The 26,822-nt window shown below is 31.3% G+C and overlaps 1 protein-coding gene across 4 annotated transcripts in view; it reads right to left on the reverse strand.

Moving 5' to 3' along the window:
* Cnksr2 (connector enhancer of kinase suppressor of Ras 2) overlaps positions 1-26,822 on the reverse strand; it is a 262,226-nt gene that overhangs the window by 200,241 nt on the left and 35,163 nt on the right. For all 4 annotated transcript variants that reach the window (XM_077794034.1, XM_077794033.1, XM_077794032.1 and 1 more), the window contains exons 2-4: positions 23,168-23,331; positions 15,331-15,533; positions 1,626-1,713 (exon numbers count right to left, since the gene is read on the reverse strand). In XM_077794034.1, the coding sequence (XP_077650160.1) occupies positions 1,626-1,713; positions 15,331-15,533; positions 23,168-23,331 (455 nt within the window). The remainder of the gene's footprint in view (positions 1-1,625; positions 1,714-15,330; positions 15,534-23,167; positions 23,332-26,822) is intronic.

Consider the following 26,822-nt stretch of genomic DNA (forward strand, 5'->3'; position numbering starts at 1 on the left):
CTACTGATAATTCAGTACAAAAAAATTGTCCATAAATTATATTATTGTCTCCATTTCTGTGCTCTAGATCAGTGTATGAAAACTGGCAAACATGCAGGTTCCTGGGCCCTGCTTATAGTACATTTGAAGTGGTTCTAAGAATCCGAATTTCTAACACGTTTCCATGTGATGACATTACTACTGGTCCCACTGGAATAGCATTGTTCTAAAAAAATGTTTCAGTAAATTATGGCTCATGTGCCAGATTTGACTTGCTGTCTATTTTTGTAAAACAATTTTTATTGTAACATTAATTCATTCATACCTGTCTGGCTGTTGGTGTTCTATAAGAGAGGTAAGTAATTCTGGCAGATAACTATACGGCTTATAAAGACTTAAATGGCTCTTTACAGAAAACATTTGCTAACTTTTTCCCCAAAATATTACTCTTCTCTCCATCACCCATTGAGATCTTTGAAACCCAGAAACTAAGTTTATTGCTATCAAAATTGAAGTGTAGAGTTAGACTATTAGGGTACTTCAAAGCTAATAAAATATTTACCATCTTTATGAATGTCTCTTTGGCTAACATCTCACTGCCATGATTTAATTCTGATGAATGCCTGACATGTTCCACAATTAAAAGTCACAAAGTTAATCTCCACGCTAAAATAAAAAAAGTGTGAAAACCTGTAGTTTCTTATATAGGGTACAAATAAAATCTGTACAGTACAACAAAAATATACTGAAGGATTTATGTCTCCATTAGTAAAAATTTCTTATTTCTTAGAGAAAATAGAGCCAATATAAGAAAGTTACAATTATCCCTGGTCATGAAGGACAAGCAGAATGATAAATTAAACCACCAGTTTCCCTAATTTAGTTAATAATTTTTTATCATCTTACATTATCCTCTGCCATCCCTATATCTCCGTCATTGGTAATAGTATTCTGAGAAAGCAGCAGCAGCAATAAACTGACATAAGATTTATAAAGAGTGGTGGTTACAGGCCTGAGACCTCTCAGAAGTATTTTTTATTAGATTTAAACATTTTTGCAGAATATCTAGTAGTCAATTCACTTCAGTTTCTACAATTTCTCTCTGTCTTACATCAGGATTGACTCAAACATTTACATTAGCTTCTGGACTCCTGAAGGCATTTGATTTTGGGATTCCTGGCTTAGATGATATCCAAAGTAAAAAAAAAGTTCAGGTAGTTATATCATTATTAAAAGCTATTACATATATTTGTTTATATGGGCATAAATAAATGAAACCAATAGTGTTTTAGAGTAAAAATCCGAGACTATAATCTAAATGGGGTAATTCCATTTTACAAAAAGCAACAGAGTTTAGTCACCCACATGCTAAGTGTGAGATGAATAGACATTATGACCTTATTATAATAATTTATTTCAAAGTTAAAATTATTTTTATATCTTCAGATAAACAAAATCCCTATTTATTGAGCCATATGCATAGTTTTCCAATAAATAACGATATATTTGGTTTCCTTAGAACATTTGTCTTTGATTCAGAAACTTTGAAACCACTATTTTACAAGCTCTTGGTAAATAGAATACTGTCATTATTAAAATATGAAATTGCTAAGAAATTAACAGAAGGAAAGTTTGTCAGCTAATACCTGTTGCACAATTGTTGTTAATTCCAAGCAGAGCTGTATGACATTGTTCCTTGTAACTGAATAGTCTGTCACAGCAGCAAATGGTGACCTACAAAGAGAAATGGAAAATTGTGATTACTAGGAATAGCTTTTCAAAAGTACCAAAATGCAATAGCCCAAGATAAGATTTTGAATAATAAAAAGTGAATTGTTCTAAAGCTTGCATATTAATAAAATGATATTTGGTATTTTATTTAAAGAAAAACATTGTATGGAAAATAATCAAATTCTAGAAAAGTAATATTTGTTATCAATTTCCCAATTTTAAAGTTCTTAATACTTAGAACTTCTTTAATACTTCTTTCTTCTTTTAAGGTCTCTTTATTACATCTAATCAAAACAACAAAAAGATATGTGGGTTTGGGTATGTAGCTGAGTGGCAGAGCACTTGCCCAGCCTGTAGGAGGCCTAGGGTTCTATCCCCAGCACTTTCCCCCCACAAAACCAAAAAGGAATATTAGGCAAAGTCAATATTTTTGTTCACTTTCCAAAGAAGCTAAGAATTTAAGTACAGCATCTGCTCGAAATGTTAACGATTATGAGCTAATGTTTACTGAAGGCTTAGTATATGCCAGTTACTATTTAAATGTTACACATACACTAAATAACTTACTCTCCGCAATAACTCTTGGGCGATAGGCACTATTATTATTCCCATTTTACAGTTGAGAAAACAAAAGTAGAGAAAAGTTAAATGACTTATTTATATTCACACACCTAGGAAGTAGTGTTCAAACTCATGAGTCTGACTCCAGAACCCATCCTCACACTTGGTTAAACACTAACACACAGTGACTCTATGAATTTACCTAGGTTTTATTTTGAGCTAATGTTACTCACGTCTATTTTGGAACAACTTTGTGTTCTTTCTTGTATTTGCTTTGCCACTAAACAAATTCACAATGGTTTTTCAATACTCCTTATCCTCTCTTGTCTGTTAATGTCATCAGGCTTTTTTTGGAGGACAAAGCTTAAATGACTGGGGAGGCCCAGTTTAAGGAAAAGAAAACAAAACAAAATCATGACTGTAAAGAAGGTATGGACGTAAAAAATTAACAAATTATTGGAACCTTGGTACTTTCAAATGAGATATTTCAGGCAATTCACTAGAAATACTCAGAGCTGCTTACTGGTCACAAACTGAATCTGACTCCTTTCTAGAAAACTCAACAACTGAAACACCTCCCAATCTCAAAGGGGTCCATATAAGAGAGAGGTTCGTTATCAGGTAGATTTTTAAAAAATATATAATATACATATAAAATTTGGCCATTCTAACAGCTATGTAGTAGCATAACATAATAGTTTCAATTTGGATTTCTCTAATGGTTATCCATATTTATATTATACATAATCTATATCTTAATAGTTTTTATACTTTCCTAGTAATTATCTCATAGTTAATGATGTTAGATATCTTTCATGTGCATATTTGCTATCCATATATACTTCTTTGGTAAAATATCTGTTTAAAAACTTTGCACATTTTCTATTTGGATTATCAGCATCCTTACTACTGAGTTTACAAAGTTCTTAATACATTTTACAGGCAAGTCTTTTATTGAACTGATTTGTAAATATTTCTTCTCAGTCTGCAGTTGGTCTTTTCATCCTCTTAACAGGGTCTTTAGCAGTAGATGAAAAGTTTTTAATTTTGATTAGGTCAAATACATTGAAAACATTTTCCTCTTGATTGTGAGTTTACTATCATCTAAAAAATCTAAATCAAGCTTTATTTCTTAAAGTTTTACAGTTTTATTTTTTACATTTAGCATCTCCCAATACCAAAGGTGTCCATATAAGAGAGAGGGTCTTTGTTAGCTAGATTTTTAAAATAATATTTTTTTTTTCTCTCTATATATATATATTTTAAATTTTGGCCATTCTAATAGCTATGTAGTGGCATAACATCATAGTTTTAATATGGATCAATTTTGAGTCAGTTGTTGTATAAGATGTGAGGTTTAAGTTGAAGATTACCTTTCTTTCTTTTTTTTTCTTTTTTTGCTATCCAAGTATTCCAGCAAAATTTCTTGAAGACTACCATGACTACCATTCTCCACTGAATTGCTGGCACCATTCTCGAAATCCAGTTAACCATACTTATAAAGTTATAGTTCTGGGCTCTGTCTATCCTGCTACCCATATTACGGTTTTGATTGATTACTGAAACTATATGACTTAAAATGAGCTAATTTCTTTAAAAATAATTGTCAAAAAGTCAAGTTTTTTTTTTCAAAATTGATTAACTATTATAGTACCTTTGTTTTTCAATATGAATTTTAGAATTAGATTGTACTTACAAAAATCCATCTGGAATTCTGATGTTTCACCAAACCTACATGAAAATTTGAGAATTTAACATCTTACTAACTTGAGTCTTTTAATTAATGAACATGGTATGTCTCTCCATTTATTTATGACTTTGATTTCATACATCAGTGATTTTCAGTTTTCACATATAGATCATGTAGGCACTTTTGCTAAATTTATAGTCATCTCATTATTTTTGAAGTAACTATAAATTATGCTGCTTTGAAATTTAGTTTGCAAATGTTCATCACTACTATGTGGAAATATGATTGACCTTTGTATGTGTAATTTATATCCTACTATCCTCAATATTCCCTAGTTCTAAAAGACAGTTTTTGTAGAATTCTTTGTATTTTCTACATAAAGATTATTTACAAACAGGCAAAGTTTTACTTCTTCCTTTCCCATCTTTATACCATTTCTTTCCTGCTATACTGGAGAAGATTTGCAATATGATATTAAGTAGAAGCCGTGAAAGTAGACACTCTTGCTTTAGAAGAGAAGCAATGATTATTTCACAAAATAGTATAAGGTTTGTTATATACGTTTTATATATGCTTTTTATCAAGTTTAAGATATTCTACTTTACTACTTGCTAATATTTTTTCTCATGAATAGGTATTTTGTGAATTTTTTCCCCACATGAACTGATATGATCATGCAATTTGTATTCTTTACCTCACACATGATTAGTTTCATTGTTTGAAGCAGATCTAGAAACCTAAAATAAATCCCACTTAGTTGCAATGTATATTTCTATTAATGTATAGTTGGATCTGGTTTTCTAACAATCTCTTGAGAATTTTAACTTCTAAGTTCATAAGAAATTTTGGTTGTCATTGTGGCTGTTGTTTGCATTGTCTTTTGAAATCAGGATAACGACTGCCTCATAAAATGAGTTGGGAAATTTCCCCTCTATTTTTTGGAATAGATGGTATAGAATTGATGCTCTTCCTTCATTAAGCAGATTCAATTCACCAGTAAGATCACCTGGACCTGGAGATTTATTTTCTTCACCCTAAAGAGTACTGCGGTCCCCTGTTTTCCATAGTTTCACCTTCTGTGGCCTCAGTAAGCCACAGTCTACCACAGTTCAAAAATACTAAATGGAAAATTCCAAAAATAAACAATTCATAATTTTAAATTAAATGCCACTTTGTGTGCAAAACTGTGCACTGTCCTGTTCTGTCCTGCCTGAAATGTGAATCATCCTTTTGTCCCTTGTATCCATACTATATAAACTATCAACCATTAGTCATTTAGTAGCCATCTCAGGTATGTGATAAACTGTCTTGGGTATTTGTATTCAGGAAACCTACTGTACGTAGTAATCTAATGGAGCATCACATTATCTGTATCATTGCTCTCTGTTAATCTCATCACAAAGCAATGTATTATCTCATATCTTCACAAGAAAGGTTAGTACAGAACAATAAATTATTTTAAGAGGGAGAGAGACCACATTCACAAAATTTTATTATAGTATATTTTTCTAAATTTTCTATTTTGCTATTAGTTATTGCTGTTAATCTCTGCAATAGTTTGGATATGAGATATCCCACAAAATTTCCTGTGTCATGCAGAAATATTAAGAGGTAAAATAATCTAAGATTTTGAGAGCTGTAACCTAATCAGTCCATCCTAGTTTGAATGGACTGACTGGATGGTAACTATATGCAGGTGGAGCATGGCTAGATGTGTTGGATCACTGGGCACGTGCCCTGGAAGGGTTCATCTTCCCTACGGCCCCCTCCCCTCTTTCCTTTGCTTTCTGACCAGCCATGAATGAAGCAGCTTTCTTTCACTGAGACCCTTCCCTATGATGTGCGGTCTTACTCTGGGCCTAGAGCAATGGAGTCAGCCACCTATAGATTGACACCTCTAAAATTGTAAGCCCCAAATAAATTTCCTTCCACTAAATTGTTGTTGTGGGTCATTTTGGTCATAATCATATAAAGATTAAATTAAAATTAAACTTTATTGTACATATCTATGAATTAAAAAAAAACAGTCTATTTAGGATTTGGTACAATCAGCAGTTTAGCAATCCACTGGGGTTCTCTAGCTCCTCCATGGATAAGGTAGGACTATTCTATAGGATTTTTCAGATTATGTATTTCAGCTTTAGTTAAGTCCTGGTAGTTTGTGTTTTTTAAGGAATTGTATATTTCTTAAAAACATGCTGTAGAATTAAGCTGTCAAATTTGTGCGCAAAGTTATTTGTAGTATTCCTGTATTAATCTTTTAATTTTGACAATTTCTCTACTGTGTTTTTTATTTCAGTGATTTATGCTCTTACCAGTATTAATTGTTCTTATTCTTGCTTTATGCTTATTTTGCTCTTATTTTTTTCTATTTTATTGTGATAGAAACTTAGGTAACTTGTTTGAAACTCTTTTTCTTCTCTGATATAAACATACAGTGCTATAAATTTCACTTTTAGCAGGGCTGTAAGTTGCATGCCATAAATTGTTTCGTTGTATAAAAATATTTTGCTCAATGTATTTTTTAATGTTCCTTAAGAATTCTCACTTGACTACTGGATTACTCAGAAGTATGGTGAGTTTTAGTGTGACTCCATTATCTGATTTCAATAATTTTAAGTTTATTGAAATTTGTTTTACAATGCAGATACAGTTTATCTTAATGAACTGTCTCTGGGCACTTGAAATACATTTGTATTCTGTTGAATGGAGTGCTCTAAAACTGTCAACTATATCCTGTTGTTTGGTGGAGGTGTTTCACTTTTCTAATCCTTACTAACTTTCTAGTAGTTTTCACAATTCTTAAGAGAAAAGAGATGAAGCATGTAACCATTTGTGGATTTGTCTATGACTTCTTTCAATTCTGTCAATTTTTGCTTCAAGTACTTTATTGTTTGATACACACATCTTATCAGCAATCTCTTATCTTCTTTATTGAATTGTTGATTTTGTATGTTCATCTATTACATTTTGATGTTTTTATCAATTTGAATACACAATATTTAGTTAGTACACATTGACTTTATGCTTCTCATATCTATTTGTTACAAGTAATTTTTCTAGCCTGTTCTAATACTTTGTTACATGTTTTTCATTTTTCTGTAATCAATGACAAGTAGTGTATTTATTTTATTCCATATTTTTATACTTAACATTTTTTATGGATCTAGAAATCATTTTGCCTATATTATTTTTCTATTTTTTGGATTTATATTTTCTATTTACATAACCAATATACCTATAATTTTCTTCAGTAAATAACAGATAGTATTCTATCATTATTTATTTTCCAAAGGCTTAACCAACTACCTCAAAACCATTTATTAAATTACCTTTTCCCAATGGTTTTAACATTGTTTTCTAAATATTTCTATACACCACAGTCTGTTATGGGCTTCTTCCACTCCAATTTATCTACATCAATATAATTTACTAAGATCTTAGGTGATATTAAGAATTTGAATAAAGTTAATAAGAAAAAATGTGATTAACTTATGTTTTGGGCTTAAAAATAACCTCTACATAAAACCACTTTCTTCTTATTATTAACACATATTATTTATACAAGTAATAAGATTCACTGTGATGTTTCCATATATGCATATATCATGCACTAATTTATGTTTATCCAACTTTCTTCTATACTTCAAACCCTCTTAGCACTCTTCCCAGCTTCTAGAAGTCTAATTTCATTCTGTCCCTCTTACTCCCATCCCTCCCTAACTCTAGTGGCTGCTATTCCATTCTGTACAAGGTAGACTTATTGGTAGAAACCAGTATTTAAAAATTCATCCTATGTGTAATAAGAATTGTAATGCATTCTGCTGTCATATATAAATAAAAAATTGCTTAAAAATTCATCCTGATGGAAATTTTCTAAAACTGGATTATAAAAATGGTTTCATATTGATATCTAAGTTTCATGAAACTCATCAAACTGTATACTTAAAATTGGTGAATTTTATAAAATGAATTTAGGCCTCAATAAAATTACGTTTTACAAAAGATACAAGCACTTCTAGGAGAAAAATCATTAATTTTAAAAAAAACTGCTTAAAGACCTTTTTTTTTTGCTGTATTGCAGCATAAAAACTGGCATTTCAAATTAAGAATTAAAAAATGTGTGCAGTAGATTTTGAAAGAGCTTTGGTTCCTGGGTTTTAAAAGGGTAGAATTTGTTCATAATATTTAAACTTCATTCAAAAGTGATGCAACTAAATACTATATGATTTTTTATAAGTGCTTAAAATAATCTCACATTTGATCTTCAAAATATACCAAAAAATCTATTTAATAACTAAATGCCTGTAACCAACTTAATTCTACAGCATGTTTTCCTTTTCCCTGACCACTCCTATTTTAAGTAGACCAAGCTTTTCAAGATTAAATTTCAAGAAAAATGGGAAGAAATCTAAATGCATACCATGGAAAAAACTGATTTTCTTGTGAAGTAATTAAGAATCCCTGTAAAATTTTCATCTTAAAGCAAATGACAAGCAGTCATACTGAGTCATTCTTAGCTAACTGATATTAATGTCTGGTATGATGACCTGGACTATCTACATATATAATTAAATATATGAGGCTGACAGGTAAGGTTCCAATATTTAGAGGTTATAAAAGATGACCAATCAATCATGATTTAAAGTTCACCTGTCAGATAAAATAAATTGGTCTCTATAGAATAACTGAACATGAAAAGCACAAAAATAAAACAAAATAAAATAATAAAGAAACCCTAAACTAGAGTTTGCAATACTTATGAAAAGAACACAGTAACTCATAGCAAGAAAACTTTTACATGCCACAAAGGAAAAAAGAAAAACTCCTTAGTTTATCAATAAATGGTTATTATAGGAATTAACCCATTTAGATCGTGAAAAAATATTTTCTCTTATGCAAAGGTTTATAACCCTATAAGATATTATTATTTGTACATACTCCTCAAAGAAAACATTACAAGAAGGAAAAGTTATTAATAGTTCTAAAATCCTAAAAAAGTAGAAGCCAATAAGAAAAATCTGGGATGCCTTTTTATTTCTCAGGTTGGCACTGCTGAAGCCTTAGGGAAGTCCGTGAATAGTCTTAGTGCTAATATCACTGCTCTTTTCTCAAACAAATGATACCAAGTGAGGAGCAATGAGCACATGAGAGGAGATCACACCAGACAACAATGAACCACATTATCTGGTAGGTGGTGTTTGACATAGCTTTCATGGTCTTAATTTTTCTTGGTATAGAATTAATTTTTATTCTATGGTTTCCTATCATGGAAGAAGAAATTAGTTAAATAACTCTTATCTTAGTTAAGATAAAAGATTTCAAAAATTTTTTTCAAATAAAACATTTTCCCCTGACATATGAAAAAATGTTCACCATCTCTAGCAATTAGAGAAATGCAAATCAAAACTGCTCTAAGATTTCACCTCACTCCAGTCAGAAAGGCAATTAATCAAGAATACAAGCGATAGTAAGTGTTGGCTAGGATGTGGAGAAAAAGGCACACTCATACATTGCTGGTGGAACTGCAAATTGGTGCAAACACTTTGGAAAACAGTAGGAAGATTCCTCAAAAACTGACAATTTAAGTTCTTATAGCTTAAATATAAAACATTTTCAGTGTAAGATATCTCATTGATTCCTTCAAAAGAGAATGGCCTTAAAAGAGATTTTATAAACAATGTGATGAACATAATTATCCAAAGTACATGTATGAAGACACAAATTGGTGTGAAAATACTTTATATATAACCAGAAATATGAAAAATTTTGCTCTATATGTGTAATATGAATTGTAATGCATTCCACTGTCATATATAAAAAAATCAATAAAAAAGAATTACAAAGTAATGATAAAAATGAGAGTCTCGAAATAAAGTTTTACCATAGTGAAATAAACTTTCTATTTAAAATTTTTGAACATTTTTACTGTTACTAGTGTACCTAGATTGTGTGTGTGTGTGTGTGTGTGTGTGTGTGTGTGTGTGTGTTTATTGGCAAAGCCAAAGAAAACTTCATAAAATATGAGGTGTCAAAAACAGCAAGACACAGGTTAAAAATAGACAAGTAAGCCATGCATTAAAAATAAAAAGTAAAGCTACCAACTGTGATTCACCTCTGAGTCTTTTCCTCTAGGAAAGTCTGCTGTTTCACTTGAGTCAATATTTAAAATGAGAAGAGCTTTCGAGTGTGAGACAAAGACAAATTCAAAGTATAATTTTCATACTACATGAACAACTTTAAGTTCATATGTAAGATGGTTATAATGATATCTGCTTTTTGAGAATTCAAAGAGTTGATACATATGATAAAGCATCTAGTAGAGTATTTAAAATTAAAGACTTTCACCTACTCATTTCATTTCTTTCCCTTTAAGCAACATAAAATAAAACTGCAATAAACCTAAATCATATTGTTTGCATGCAAGTTCTCTCCAAAATGTCACAAATAACAAATTTCTTAATGCCAAAAAATTACCACTCTTTAAAAGCAAAAACAGTTGTTCAACATCAAAACAGTCATATTAAACAGATAAAATTTTATTCTTCAACTAGCGAATTATATACTATGTTGCATACCAAAAGAGTAAACTAAAGGTAAATATCAAATACTTGGCAAAATTCAATTGCAGCGGCCATTTAATAACTCCCAAATTCAGTCAAATCTACACTCACAAACCAAAACAGTAAGAAATTTTGGTCGGCATTATTTGTATGGAAATTTTATAACTAAATATTTAATTTTAAGTTTCAAAAGAAAACAAATTAAACGACAAGATGTACTCTAACTTTACATAAAGAAAATATTAAGGTAGATTATTTCTAGAACTTAAGATGAAATAAATAAAAAATATTAACTAAATATTTTAGGAGAGGTAGGCAGGCACTTAAATCACAATTCTAAAAGTCAGAAACAATTTTTTAAGTGTTTATTCTTTAATATTACACAAAGGGGAATAATTTGGAAATATCACTCATTTGGCTTTGGTTAACAAGATCAATCAATTATAAAACATTCGTATTTAGAAGTGAACTTCAAATTCTGCAAACCTTTCACCCTTATTCTAAAAAGAAAATAAAAATACAGAGGCTAGGGGTTATTACCAAGAGCTAGAGGCAGAGCTGAGACTCAGTTCTTTCTCAGTCCTCTGCTTTTTTATACCACATCACAATGTATTTGGGGGATTCACAATAATAGTCATGGAGAACACTGTTCTTTTTTTTTCTAGCATTTAGTTAGAGTGTTTTGTTTTCTGTATAAACATTACAAGATACACTGAAACAGGAAGACATGTGGAGTATTACCTGGCACTCCTGTTGCTACCTAGAAAATATTTTGCTTCTTTGAAAGGAATAAAAATATAATTTAAACACATGCACGCTAACAATGTCTACTAAAAGTCTATACCACTTGTTGGGAAAACAAATTGCCTAAATATTTCATCTGGCACAGTTATAGATAGAATTCTATTCAATTGTTTCATTCACTCATTTGTTTATCATTTATTGCAGTATTGGGGATCAAACCCAGAGCCTCATACATGCTAGCCCTAAATTTCTATTATATTTAAAATGATCTCAGTACCTTATAAAATTTATATAAGCTAAGGAGCAGTTAAGATAGATCTTCATCCAACCCAGGGAAGAAGAGAAAGCAAAGTTATGTTTCCCAATATATTAGTGGTACTGATAATTTGTTTTTCCTTTTTTCCTAATCTAAAAGATTAAAAATCAGTGAAAAGGGGAAGTTAGTATTATATAAAACTATTCTGAAGTACAAATAATTTCATAGATTTTTTTTCCAAGAATTCTCACTTACCTTAACTTCCAACCAACTAAAGTCATATCCTGATTTCCTTAATCTAGCAAACACTTTGATTCCTTACCCTACTTAATCTCTCAATATCTGAACCTATTGACTACTTTCTTTTTTTCCTTCGAAGTCTTTATTACCCAGTCATCAGATTGGATTTATTACATATAAGTTTAGATAGTCCTTCAAACTCTTCACTGTCCTTGCTTTAATGATTCCATTCTCAACTCCTCTCTCCATTGATTCAAAAATATTTTTGGAAGCTGGGGTGGTGCATGCCTGTGATCCCAGTGGCTCAGGAGGCGGAGGCAGGAGGATTGCAAGTTCAAAGCCACCTTGGTAATTTAGGGAGGCTCTGAGCAACTTAGTGAAACCCTTTCTCAAAATAAAAAAAAAAAATTAAAAAGGGCTGGGGATGTGGCTCAGTGGTTAAGTGCCCCTGATTCAATTCCTGGTACCAACAAAAATTATATTTATATTTATATTTATATAAACAGATAATATACACTAGGAATTCTTCTAGATAATTGTGATATCAATAAACAAAGCAGATGAAAAATCTCTGCTCTCTTAAAGCATATATAAAAGAGTAGATAGATGAAACTATAAGCATAATACCTAAAAGTAAGTCCTATAAATTATTAGAAGCTTTAAGTATTTTAAAAAACTGAGTAGGATAAGTAGACTCTATTCTTATAATAATTACCCTTAAACCTTTCTGTTTTGATAAGAATACCACCATCCACTGAGTCAGTTAACTCAGACAACTTATTTATTCCAATATCTTCCTTTCTCTTACTCTCTAGATTTTACTTGTCACTGGGTATTATTTATCTGCATAAATAACTCTTTCTTCCATTCTTTTCACTGCTTTTCAAATTTAAAATCTCAACCAAAAGCAGTAGAATGAATACATTCCTGTAGTTAGACTCTCAGAAATGACTCCTGGCTCCTTCATTTACTTAAAATTTGGTTTTGGATTTAACCTCACAAATTTCTAGTTTTTCCTATATGCAAATGAAGACATCCTTATTTTTTTTTTTTGGCTTGTTTTGACCAAACAGAGTGTGTCTGGAGGTATCTGTGCCCCACAGATATTGTCATCACCAAAGTTAACATTAGTATCACCATCAATAGTAGCAGCATGATTAATTCCTAAAAAATAAAAAAGCCTTCTAACTGGTTTCCCTTCTTATAGTTTACTCTTCTCTAATATTTTCCAGCACGAAGCCCAAGTCACTTTTTAAATTTACAGATAGGAATGCAACAAAAACCCTAAGCAGCTCCCCATTGCCTTTTCCATAAAGTACAAATTCACGGCAAAGAATTTTGTTTCTTTATTTTGTTTTTCTCCTTCAGCTTTTCCTTTTTCTTTTCTTAATTTAAGCTGTTAAAGAACCATCATTAAGACAAGACAGCCTGGAGCTGAATTTTACTGTGAAAGATCTTGAAAATAAAAGTTCAGCTTCTTTTTTAAATTTACAAAAAAACTCAATAGAAGATTTTAAAGTTAACTTAATTTTCCTTTATTTTTTCAAGTACTTATTTCATTTTTATAGTAAAAATATCAAATGATTTTATTGATTTAATTGAGAACTATAGTATGATATAAGAGAAAATATGCATTGTGAGAATCTTTGCAGCAATAGAGGCCAAATAGACAACCTAAATTATTTCTTTCAGGTTTTTTGTCACCATTTCTCTTATAAAATAAACACAAAACACCATTGATTGATCCATAGACTGCTATATGTGGTTTTTTTTGTATATTTGTAGGCACACCTATATGTCTTTGTACATGTTTTAGAATTAATATTTACCAAGAGCATCTTATTAGATGATAAAAATAATACCAGCATAAAAATTAATAATACAATAAAGTCTCAGAGACTTCTATAATGTTAAAATGCACTATGGTTTTATAAATAGTCATCTGTTATTAAGAAGTAAAAATATTCTATAATCATTCTAACAATCTACTTGTCTAACAGAGTAAAAAGAAAACATAAAAGAATTTACTAAATAGAAATATCAAGTCTGGGAAAATTTGCAATTATATGGCAGGTGATTGTAAAAGAAGATATAACTAAAATCAATATGTTCTTTAAGCTTTCTGATTATTGAGAAGCCTCTCAAAAAATCCTGTGTTATATTATTTAAGGAATAAGCTGCATTTTATTTACTAACCATTAGTAATAACATTTGAAATATACTTATTTAAAATGCAATTGCTTTTAATGATGGATCAATATGATTTAGATAATTGTGAGAATTAAATTTTAATGATATTATAATGCAAAGAAATATTCTATTAAACATCAAAAAGTTAGTTAACACAGCTTAGTACTTAGGTTGAATTTAGGATCATCACTTTATATTATGTTTATATATGTATACATATAAATTTAGACAATTAAAATTAACCAAAATGTTTCTTAGTTTTTACCTTAAAAATACAAAGACTTTAATTTTAATATAGTTGGTTTTCAAAAAGCTAAAATGTAACACTGATATGTTATATGTGTACATGTATGTACATCCTACTGACATTTATTCAAGAAAATCATTCTGGTAAGTTTGTTTGTTATCAGTTTCTTATAAAAGACAAAGTTCATTAAAAATGTGATTAATCAACCAGTATAACACAGTACATACACCTTACAAAAAATGTCAAAAATGAAAGTAAAGAGCTTGCTTATTTCTTAAAGGAAACAGCTGTAATATGGTTTACCATTACATTTATCCAAATGTACAATTTTAATCTAATCTTTTTCATTTCATATTACCAAAAATTTATGCTATTTTATGTGTTCCAAGGCAAACTAAAATTAACTGAACTAAAAACAATGTCTAAAAGTGCATTTACAATACTCCAAGAAAGAGCAACATGAATAATAACAGAAGATAAATAAATGCAAGGGTAAGGAGACACATAATGCATGCTATTAAAGTGTCAGTATCTACTTACACATTTAAAACAATATAGAAAATACCAATTGTCACTTTTTAAACATGACTAATATAAAGAATAAAGAAAATAAGGAGACAAAACAATACTTTAAACTTCGTTATGATAGCCAAATAATGACTTTTGTTTAAAAATAGCAAAAGTATTCTTTAGTTGTTAGAGATAAATTATTGATGGGAAGCCAGACACAGAAGTGTATGCCTATAATCCTAGTGGTTCAGGAGGCTGAGGCAAAAGGATCTCAAGTTCAAAGCCAGTCTCAGGAAGTTAGTGAGACTCTGTCGCTAAATAAAATATTAAAAAGGGCTGGGAATATGGCTCAATATTAGCACCCCTGTGTTCAATTCCCAGTACCAAAAACGTAAATAAACAAATAAATGTTTGATTGGCTACTTATTTAGATATACAATTTTACAAAAGATTAATATCTACTTGGTGATACTCCTATAATGCAATGAGTCATATCAGACATCTATTGTTTGGTACCCCTTCTACCTATTCAATCCCTTCAAAAGAAAATATGAAATAATATTACATTCAAGTGGGTATCTAAGAAGGGGTTATTTATAAAACAAGTGGAAGATTTTACCTGTCCAACCAGGCAAGCAGACTCTTGGCTGCTCCAATCAGATCCACAACAGAAGTGAGAAAGTCATTTGGTAATTTTCGGCTGGTCCTTCCATCATAATGACCACTCCTTCTCCTTCCTGTTATAAAGTTCTGTAGATTTTTGGCAGATGCATTCAACTTGTGAGAAAGGGTTTTTAGATTTTCTGTTTCCAAGCCATAATTCTGAATTATAAAAGAGAGAGATAACAAATATTCTTAAAGTCAGTATTTTACTTATTCACTAAAATATGCATTGAGTACTTTACTATGCACAGGCAATGTGATTAGTGTTAGTATTACAAGTGAATAAGATAGGATTCCTGGCCTACTGAAGCCCACAGTCAAGTGAGGGTTTGGGGAGATGTCAGATAAAGGACTTATAATAAAATGTGTTATGCACTAATGTGAACATGGGATAATGGATCATTATATCTTAGAACTATGGTGCCTGAGAGAGCAAGACTGTAAAGTTTTGTGAGTTTAATTTTTTAAACCCAAATACAAGTTCAATTTATATGTGAAATTAACTATTATAAACAATTATTGTTTTACTAACTATTCAGTTAGTGTATTCAGGTCATGAATGTAGATACTAGGAAAAATTCTGTTTCTTCGAAGTTAGGAAAATAAACAAACAATAAAATAAAAAAGCAAGAAATAAATTGTATATAATATATTTCTGTGTCCTCTACATAATGACCCATAAGGAGTTTCTTTTATAATATGATATCAAGGAAAACTTGGCTTCTTCAAGTAGTTTCATACTTTATACTCCTTTTATAGTATAAAGTATGAAACTAAACCTATCTTTATTATTTTTTTCATGGCTGTACTAGCTCACAGTCAATTATGAAGCACACCCAAAGTAATCATAGTGACATTTTTGGTAAGTGTATTTTTATTCTTCTTTGCTTGGTTCTCACTTTTCAGTTTTCAGTGATATTTATTAATTCATGCTAAATATATTGTCTGTATATTATTGTTGAAAGGGATTATATAAATAAACACAAATATGAGAAGTCTTTTTACCCTCTTGAAGAAGAAAAAGATTACCAAATTCCCTCAAATAAATGTATGGAAAATTTTTATAAGTTATAATTAAAATTTAAAGCAGCTAATTTTAAGTTGTAAAACACCCCTAAGAAAAGGCAGTTAATGAGATCAATTAAAGGATGACCTTGATCAAACGCATAGCAGTATGCGTGTCATGTAAAATTAAAAGTATAAAAAATCATAAAGCCCCAATAGTATTAGAATTTACTTGGGTCAAAGAGATTGTCTGACTTATCCTCCTTTCACAGTTCAGGAAACTGAGGCATGGGTTTTAATGATTTGCTTAAAGAGCTCAGTACTTAGACCAGACAGTTAGAAATGTAAGTCACCAAACTACCTGCAAGGGGATATATCTACCAAATTCTTTAGCATCAATATTCTCCTGTTCTGAGAAGTATAGCCACAACAACTGAAGAAAAGTGGAAGACAAAGAATAGAAAAGGGAAGCAATAGTCCAATTAGTTAAAATGTCTTAGTCAACAACCAGGGGATACCTACTTTATGTGAAATTTAATGGGTTATTTTCCTAGGATAAACTAACAAAAGAGAACTTAGTGGGGAAAAAAAGAAAAAAGAGGAAGGCTTTCATGCATAAACATTAAATATCAAATTATTATGTATGTTACCTCCAAAATCTTCATAATAAAACAAATAAATCAATAAACAAGTGGGTAAAAGAACTAAACAGAAACTTCTCAAAAGAAGAAATACAAAAGGTCAACAAATATATGAAAAAATGTTCATCATGTCCAGCAATCAGTAAAATGCAAATCAAAACTACACTTTGATTTCATCTTACTTCAGTCAGAATGTCAATGATAAAGAATACCAATGATAATAAATACTGGTGTGGTTCTGGGAAAGGGGTACACTTATACACTAGTACAATCACTCTGGAAAGCAGTATAGAGATTCCCCAAAACACTAGGGATGGAATACCACATGACCCAGCTATCCCACTCCTTGAAATTTTACCCAAAGAGTGAAAATCAGCATATTATAAAACAGTCACCTCAATATTTACAGCAGTATAATTCAATATAGCTAAATTATGGAATCAACCCAGGTACCCATTAACAGATGAATGGATTAAAAAATTGTGAATTATATGTGTGTATACACATACACACACAGACAATGGAGTTCTACTCAGTTATAAAGAATGAAATTATGGCATTTGCTGGTAAGCGAATGAAAATGGAGAATCTCATGTTACGTGAATTAAGGCAAACTCAGAAACTCAAAGGTGGTATGTTTTCTCTCATTTTCAGAAGCTAAAGTACAATAAAGGGAAAGGAAACGATAGGATATCATAAAGATAAAGGAAAGACAGTAATGTAGGAGAAGGAGATCAAGAGGCAGAATGGAGAGATGGGAAAAGGGGACACAATGCAGAACGAATTCTTTAAAAAATCATGTTAAATACATAAATATACCACAGGGAATTTTTCCTTTATGTATAAATAAAAAAATAATCAGATATAAATAAATAGATGAGCAACAGGAAGTCTAATAGAATAGAGGAAGGAGAATGGGGAAGTAGAGAGAGGACCAGATAGAAAATGGGAAGATCAAATGAGAGGCATGAACCAAAATTCCATATGAGTCTGTTGGGTGAACCCAACTACTATGTATAATTATAAATCTCTAATAGAAAATTAAAAAAGAATATTCTTTTTGGGGTCATAGACTTGTTTTTTAAAAGAAAATGTACTATATTAAATAGTCACTCTCAATTCAAATCGCAATATTCTTCTCTCAAGTTAAAAGATTTGGCTTATGCAAGTAAAAGAACATTCTTTTTTAAATAAAATAATTTATTTATTCTAACATGTTATATATGACAGCAGAATGCAATTCATTTCATATTACACATATAGAGCACAATTTTTTAAGTCACTGGTTGAACACAAAGTATTTTACACTATTCGTGTCTTCATACATGTATTTAAGGTAATGATGTCTACCTCATTCCACTGTCTTTCCTACCCTCATGCCCCCTCCCTTCCCCTCCCTCCCCTTTGTCCTATCTAAAGTTCCTCCACTCCTCCCACACTCCCTCCCCAACACCTTTATGAGCCAGCATCCTCATATCCAAGAAAACATTCAGCTTTTGATTTTTTGGGATTGGCTCACTTCACTTAGCATTATAGTTGCTAACTCCATCCATTTGTAAATGGCATTATTTCATTCTCTTTTAATGTTGAGTAATATTCCATTGTGTGTGTGTGTGTGTGTGTGTGTCTGCGTGTGTACCAAAGTTTCCCTATCCATTCAACTACTGAAGGACATCTGGGTTAGTTCCACAATTTAGCTATTGTGGTGCTGCTATAAACATTGATATGGCTGTGTCCCTGTAGTATGCTGTTTTTAAGGTCTCTGGGTATAAACCAAGGAGTGGGATATCTGGGTCAAATGGTGGTTCCATCCAAGTTTTCCAAGGAATCTCCATACTGCTTTCCAGATTGGAGGCACCAATTTGCAGTCCCACCAGCAATGTATGAGTATACCTTTTCCCCTACATCCTCAAAAGTATTTATTGTTGTCTGTATTCTTGATAACTACCTTTCTAACTGGAGAGAGATGAAATCTTAAGAGTAGCTTTGATTTGCATTTCTCTAATTGCTAGAAATATTGAAATTTTTTCATATATTTGTTGATCGAATGTATATCTTCTTTTGAGAAGTGTCTGTTAAGCTCCTTAGCCTATTTACTGATTGGGTTGTTTGATTTTTTGGTGTTAAATATTTTGAATTCTTTATATATCCTGGATATTAGTGCTCTATCTGATGTATGTATGGGAAAAATTTACTCCCAAAGTGTAGGCTCTTTGAGTCCATCCCATTTATTAATTCTTGATACACACACACACACACACACACACACACACACAAACAATGGAATATTACTCAGCATTAAAAGAGAATAAAATTATGTCATTTGTAGTAAATGGATGGAGTTGGAGAATATCAAGCTAAGCAAAGTAAGCCAATCCCCAAAACCAAAGGCCAAATGTTCTCTCTGATAAGTGGATGCTAATCCATAATGGAGAAGGCATAGGAAAAATGGAGGAACTTTGATGGGGCAAAGGGGAGGAAGTGGATGGGAAGGGGGTATGGTGGCAGGAAAGATGATGAAATGAGATGGACATCATTACCCTAAGTACCTGTATGACTGCACATATGATGAGATGCTACATCGTGCATAAACAGAGAAATGAAAAGTTGTGCTGCAATTGTATACAATGAATCAAAATGCATTCTGCTGTCATATATACCTAATTAAAATAAATTAATAATAAAAAAGAAATGATAGATGACTAAGAAGATAGACATGTTTAACCTCATTTAAATAATTCATATATTGAAACATCACATGGTACCCCATTATTATGTATAGTTTTATGTTTTTATGTATCATTTAAATAATAAAAAACAAATTTGCATCTACCTTCAATAAATAAAAACCTAAAAAACAGGTTCTTTGCCACAGAGATGGAGATGAGAAGTACTGCTTTAACATTTTCAAAATGGATGTTTATGATGAATAAACATCATACATTTTATTTTTATTGGACATGCATGAGAAAATGGGGCATTACTATTAGTATAGAAAGAACTACCTCAAGAAAACAAAGCATGGACCTGAAATGTACTTGGCTGCTTTATTTCTTCTATATATACCTATGTGTTCATATATTTGGCCAATAACATGTGTGCCAGGAACTGGTTCTGATTCAGAACTCATTCAACACAGCCAGTGTAGTCTCAATGTAAATGGTGCTAAGTTCAAACTGGTCTTCTCTTTCAATTATATGCATGTAAAAGCTTATATGTAAAATAAAGAAATAAAGGAATATATTTAACAGTTTAGAAAACCATGTTATCTAAATACTCACTAGCAGCAAATTTTCACCATTAATAAAAATATTCAAAATTGGTACCACATTTTTTAGAATGTTGATGCCATTTTACTCAGAGTTCTTAATTTGAATATATAATGCAGCAGGTGTTTAGGTTTATAATAATCTTCTTTATAAATTGAGTGAGTCTTAAAAGGCTTAATGAATTTTTTAATAAAAATAAATTGTTTTGAGATGAATGAAACAATCATAATGCAAAGAAACAAATCCTAGCAATTGCAAATGTCACATTTTTCATGCAAAATGACTATTATATGAAAAGTATATGAAACATGAAATTCAAACTACTCTTTCTTGTCATAAACTATTCACTTATAGTTTCCAATAAAAGGTATGTTGTCAGAACACATACTAAGGGTCATATATTAAACTATATCTTATGCTTTTACTTCTTTGATTAATATTATTTGTTTATTGTTTAAGTATACTAAATAGTAGCATAATAGCTTGAAAGAGTTAATACACCTCCAAATCATAAATAGCACACTTCTTTCTGGAATAATATGGTGCAAACAATATAGTTGCTATTTAATAAATATATGTTGCATGAATGAACAGATGACAAAATAAGCCTTTAATTTTTATCAGCCGCCATAACATTTATTCTCCATCATAACTAACATCAAACTGAGCAGTTGAGAATATAGCATAGCTTGAAGAAACAAAAGTAATGTGGTCATTTTTCTGTCTTATAGTAGGAACTGAAACTTCAGAGTCAAAGACTTATGTAGGCAAGAGAAAAATTACAGTTCTCTGAAGAAAGGCTAAGAGTTTCATTTAGTAAGATAACATTAATTCAACATCATTTATATGCTACTCATTGGGCAAAAAGGGGAAGAAAAAACCATGAGATGGACAAACTCATCTGTCTTGGAAGAGCCCACTGTGAACTGGAGTACTATAGAATTTAAGCAAAGAATTATAATGTGATACAAGGTTTACAAGGGCCTTTTTTTCTTATCACTTCCCTATTCTGATCCAGCCAAATCAATATTCTCATTTTCCTCTTACCACTCCATCGTCTTTCACAATTCTGTCTTTACACATGCTATTTTTCTGCCTATATAACTACTTTGCTCATCAAATGTCTACTCATTCTGCAAGACCAATGCAAATTTCACCTACATTTTGAACAGTATTTCTCACTTTCATTATAACACAGAGATATCTCCTTTCATTATAACACAGAGATACCTCAAAGTCAACAAATCCAAATCTCAGTTTATGTTCCCACTAAGTCTACTCTTGATGCCACTGCCTATCTTTACTACTGCAAAATCATCTCTCTGTAGTTATTAAAGATGGATTCTTTCTCCTTCCTTTATCTGACCCCCCCACTCATGAGATCTTCTCTACTTCAGTTAGTTGCACATGCTTATTTAGTCCATGCCATACTCAATGCCTATGTAGATTATTTCAAATATTCCCTAATTGTTCTCCCATTGATTCCAGCTTTTCGACTATGATCAATTACAATTTTAAATCAAGTATTTGATTATCCTTGGATGGTGCTCCAATGGCCATACTAGGAAGCAAAAATATTAAGCCATTTTAGTTTAGCTTCATTCTATTTTAAAGTCTATTTTCAGCTATTGTTTCCCATCTATTTTGAAAACTTCACTCTGTATGTTCTTCATTCTTTGTATCTGTTTTGTGTTGTTTTATCTACCTGTAATGCCATTCCATTTCTTCCTCTGCCTATTAATTACATATTAATCCTCCATTAGGTTGCTTCAATATATTTTTTTTGCAATATACACCCATACATCTTAGTCAAAGCCAGTTATTTAATCTTCTATGCTCCCATATTTAGCTTATATTTCTATTGTAGTAATTACTAATTATTTGTCTTTCATACTCCTCAATTACGCTTTTCAAGAGGACAGAAACAAGGTCTCAATTCATAACTGGCAACATAGTGATAAGTGTAATAATTGATTCTTGAACTGTGTTTAATTATATACTCATTTATTAGTCATCACCATGTCACTAATAGTTATTGTTTATTGAATGAGCATGGAATGCCAGGCACTGAATTAGGCATTATACAGATATTATCTCATTTACTTTTTACATCACCTCCAAAAGGTAGTTATTATCTCCATTTTAAACAAAATAACTATGGCTATAATTAAATTTTTTGTCCCTAAGAGTTAGTAATTGATTTAACCAAGATACAAACCAAGGTTAGCATATTACATTGAACATATTGTTTTCTCTGTGTAGTTCCTGACTCCCTAACAAATAATGGGAAGAATTTAAAACCAATCAGGTTAGTGTTATCTTACCCAGAAAAAAAACTCTGTTCCCCTCAGACTATCTAATGTACTATCAAAATCTTGCAGGCAGCTTATTTTGACATTGATATTTTTCTTGCCTAACTATGCATTGCTTCTTAATATAAGCAAGTAACCATATAACGTACAATATTCAATTTTCATTGGATATATTTGTAAAAACTACTCAAATAAGTTGATTATTTAAAAACTTCTCTAAAATGCTATTAATTAGTATTTCTAATAAAAAGTAAAAGCTTTTAGAAGGAATTTGACTTTATGACTATACACAATTGTGTGTCCAAATTCTGCTGTGAAAACTTCCTTGGTGAGCTCTAATTTAAGTGGCTAATAACACCAATTGAGTCATAAGCTTTGTTGTCATTTGACACTAATATAATCAATTCAAGGATGCAGGAAAATACCACACCTAGTTGGTTGAGAATTAAGGGATTCTTTTCCCTGCTACTTTCATGTAAATTAAAAGAAGAAAAGAAAAAAGAGGAAATAAATGAAAGGAAAAAAAAGAGAAATGAGGGTTTTGTCCACCAGTTTCATGTCCTTACCAGTGCACACAAAAGGTCAACTGCTTCCAAGATCAGTTCCTGATGGCCAATGCGGCTGACTCCCAGATCTTCTAGCTCCTGATGTGTAATGCGTAGCAGCTGGTCCCCACTGATCTTCTCCCTCTCAAAGTTCTTAATATACTGCTGTAAACAGTCATCAAGACCTACAACATAAAAGTATGGAAGACCCAAATGAAAAACAGTTGAGTCAAAAAATTGTGGGGGCAGGAGGAAATACAACTGTTAATTACTACTATAGCACAAGTTAAGTTCATTTTGACTTTGTACTATTTAATCATATACCTTTCTCAACCTATATGTGAGCTTCAGAAAAAAATAACAATAGTAGTAGTAGCCCCTTCATCATATTCCTATATATGCCTTCTGTATTCAAACACCTATCATCTTAAAAAACAAAACAAAAACCTTTCTTTGATTTCCTTGAGTCTGTTTTGTTCTCCATCAATCATTCTCTTCAGACCCAGGTTGTTTATTTTTAATTCCTCGCCTGCAATGCACTCCTTGATCCATTATCATTTGGATTTTATCAAAGTCTAAAAGTAAGTATCCTTATTAGATTTTACTCTCTTGAAGCCATCTTTCTTGAGAATACTTAGAGCAATTCACAAATGATTGAGAGATTGAGTTAGCTTAAGTCACCTATGAAATGGCCTGGCACAAATGATAAACTAGAATAACAGGATTAATTTTCTAGAATTTTGGGTAAGGAATACTAAGGAAATTATGCAATTAGCACAGACTAAGTGGTCTTGATTATATTAAGAAGAAAGATGAAGCCATAATGGACTATAGTCTAGCTTAAATTTTGAGAAAGTAGAAATTATAAGCAAGTAGAGGAAAAAATTATGGGGTTAGAAGAGATGTACCAAGAAGTAAATTCCCATTACTGAGAGATTCTACAGCCACTGAAAGAGGAAAAAAGTCAGGTATAAAAGCAGTGTGGGTTCTGACAGAGTCTAGTACCAAATCACATATGCCCTTACTATATTCTCAAATTTCCTCAAAATAACTGGAGTTACTTTGTGGCCTCACTATTTACTATCATCCTTTTCTTTCATTCTCCATTGGCATGTGTATATTTGTGAGTGATGAAATTATATCACTGGATATAGTAACATGAAGATCAGCAGTGACATTTATGAAAACTGTTTTCACAGTGATGGCAATAAGAAAGCACTGCATGAGCAGAGGAGTCTTCAAAGCAGTCAGGCTATGTAACAGAAAGAGCAATAAGAGAATACCTGGAGAATATGTTACCAAATGTCTGCTTTTTCTTTAAGATGTTAGAGTTGACACCATTAAAATTGTGATAAAACAAAAAGATGTTAGAGAGTTGAAGATATTTAAATGTAGGTAAGAACCATTATCTTTAATAAAAATGTAGTAAAGGAGAAGATGGGTGCAGATGTAGGTAGATTATGATTTTAAGCAGATGAGGCCTTTCATGTGTCTGATTAGATTATGAGAACTTTATGGACTTGTGTGAGGGTTCAGTGAGATAGTTGTAAAGCAAAAAAAAGTACACTGGTAACATTACAAATATGTGTTGAATATGTGAGTAAACAGTACTAATTATAGTATCATGGGGCAAGGCAGAATTTTTATTTTAAAGGGAAAACTCTGTGGTCAAAAAGAAGGGAAAAGATAACTAAGTGTACGGCACTGTCATGTATGCTGGAGACAGAATAGTAAATCTGACACAGACCTAAAGGATGCACTACTTAGAGGCCAAGTCAGGCACACAAAATGATCACTGTATTTTGAAATATTAAGGAAAGTAGTGATGGCAGTAAAAACATAAATGGATGGAATTTTCTGGAGACAGTATATGGTGGGCCACAAAACTTGAGGGATGGCAAAGGAACAACTAAGAATGAGAACAAAAATGAATCAGAGGGGACCAAGGTATTGTGGTAGTGAGACAAGTGTTAAGTGAAGCACAGCATCCCAGTAAGATAAGGACTAAAAACACTCTGAAGGGAGATTATTAGTTCTTTAAGCCAGAATAGTATTGAATAATGGAAAAAGAAGCCAAGCAGCATATGAGGATGAAGAGGGATTGAGAAATAAGAAAGTGAAGGCTTCGAATGTAGAAAAATTCTTTTAAACTACCAAGGACTAAATTTCATGCCAGCAGACACTGAAAAATTGAATACAGTTAGAGTACTGACTGGCATTCAATCAGAGGCTGCATTCAAACGAATGAAAGGAAAAATACCACAAATAGTTCTTAGATAACTGAAGCCAATACAGTATATGCTGACCTGAGAAACTCCTCTTCTTTATATTTTTCAATGCCATCCTTCACAGTTACCCTCCAACAAGCAAGTAGTAGCTCTACAGCAAGTTGTATACAATTTGTTTTCACAAGAATTCTCAAGAAAACCCAATAAAATAGAAAAAGGAAGGACAATTTTCTTCTGGGTCTGTCCTCAATTACTCTGTTAAGCTTTCAATAGTTTTGTTATTTCCAAATGGAAGCATTGTTGCTGAGTAGCAGTAATATCTTCTATTTATTTTTTGTGCTCACTGTGTGCCAAGCACTATTCTAAGAACATTAGAAATATTTTCTCATTTAATCCTTAAAATAATTTTATGAATTGCATGTCATTATCATTATTTTACAGATAACTGAATTTAGGGACCATGCCCAGGATTCCACAGTTTATAAATGGTAAGTTAATGTCTAAAGCCAAGTTTATCTGACTCTGATTCCAACTTACTGCTTTTAAAGATTACACTGAATTGGAAGTGGGGCAGAAGTAGAAAGGATTGCTTCCATACCTCTATATTGATCATCTGGACTATACCAAAAGTCATTACATCAAAAATATTTTTTTCTATTTTCCATTTAAAACCTTGAAGACGTGGTTTAAAATAAATATTAAATCATGCTTTGTACCAAAAGACATTTGACTGTCACATAGACACACAATTCAGCAGACTAATGCAAAGTAAAAGTATGTAAGAAAAATATGGTTAAGAGAAACATGGTTAGTCATACGTTGGGAGTCAAAATTAAAATAATACAAAAAATCCAAAACAAAGAAGAATACTAGACTTACTAATGGGCAGAAGAAGCTAGAACAGGATCTAGAACATAAACTTTAAATTATGGAACAGTGAATGCAAATAGAGATATGGGATCATATACAGCTTAAAACATTCACACATAGATAAAAGCAAGCCAGTTTCTCAGAGAACTATCTATCCATTCTTGACCCTAAAGTCAGCAAAAGGATTTCTCACGGGAAGAATTTCTTATGTGCTAAAATGAATACCACCTTCAATAAACCCTTTTAATAACATATCTACAAGTTATCACTGGACTGTTCCTTATAGGAAAGCTAAAATATATTTTTAAAAATAAAAATATATATTTTAAAATATAACACATTATATTTAAATATATTTTGCATTATACATGCAAAAATAGCTGGTTATCATGTAGAAAATTTTTATATTTGCAGTCTTGAAACGTGTTATAACCTATAAAACAGCTATTTTCCACAGAAAAAAAGAGCTAGTAAGGTTTCTCTTTTTATAATGGTAACAAATGAAAAAATGAGCTCTATTTGAAGTATCTTTTGAAAATTAGTTTATCAATATGTGTCTAAAATATTGTGGAGGCGCA

The sequence above is a fragment of the Urocitellus parryii genome, chromosome X, assembly GCF_045843805.1.
Source record: "Urocitellus parryii isolate mUroPar1 chromosome X, mUroPar1.hap1, whole genome shotgun sequence".
Taxonomy (NCBI): domain Eukaryota; kingdom Metazoa; phylum Chordata; class Mammalia; order Rodentia; family Sciuridae; genus Urocitellus; species Urocitellus parryii.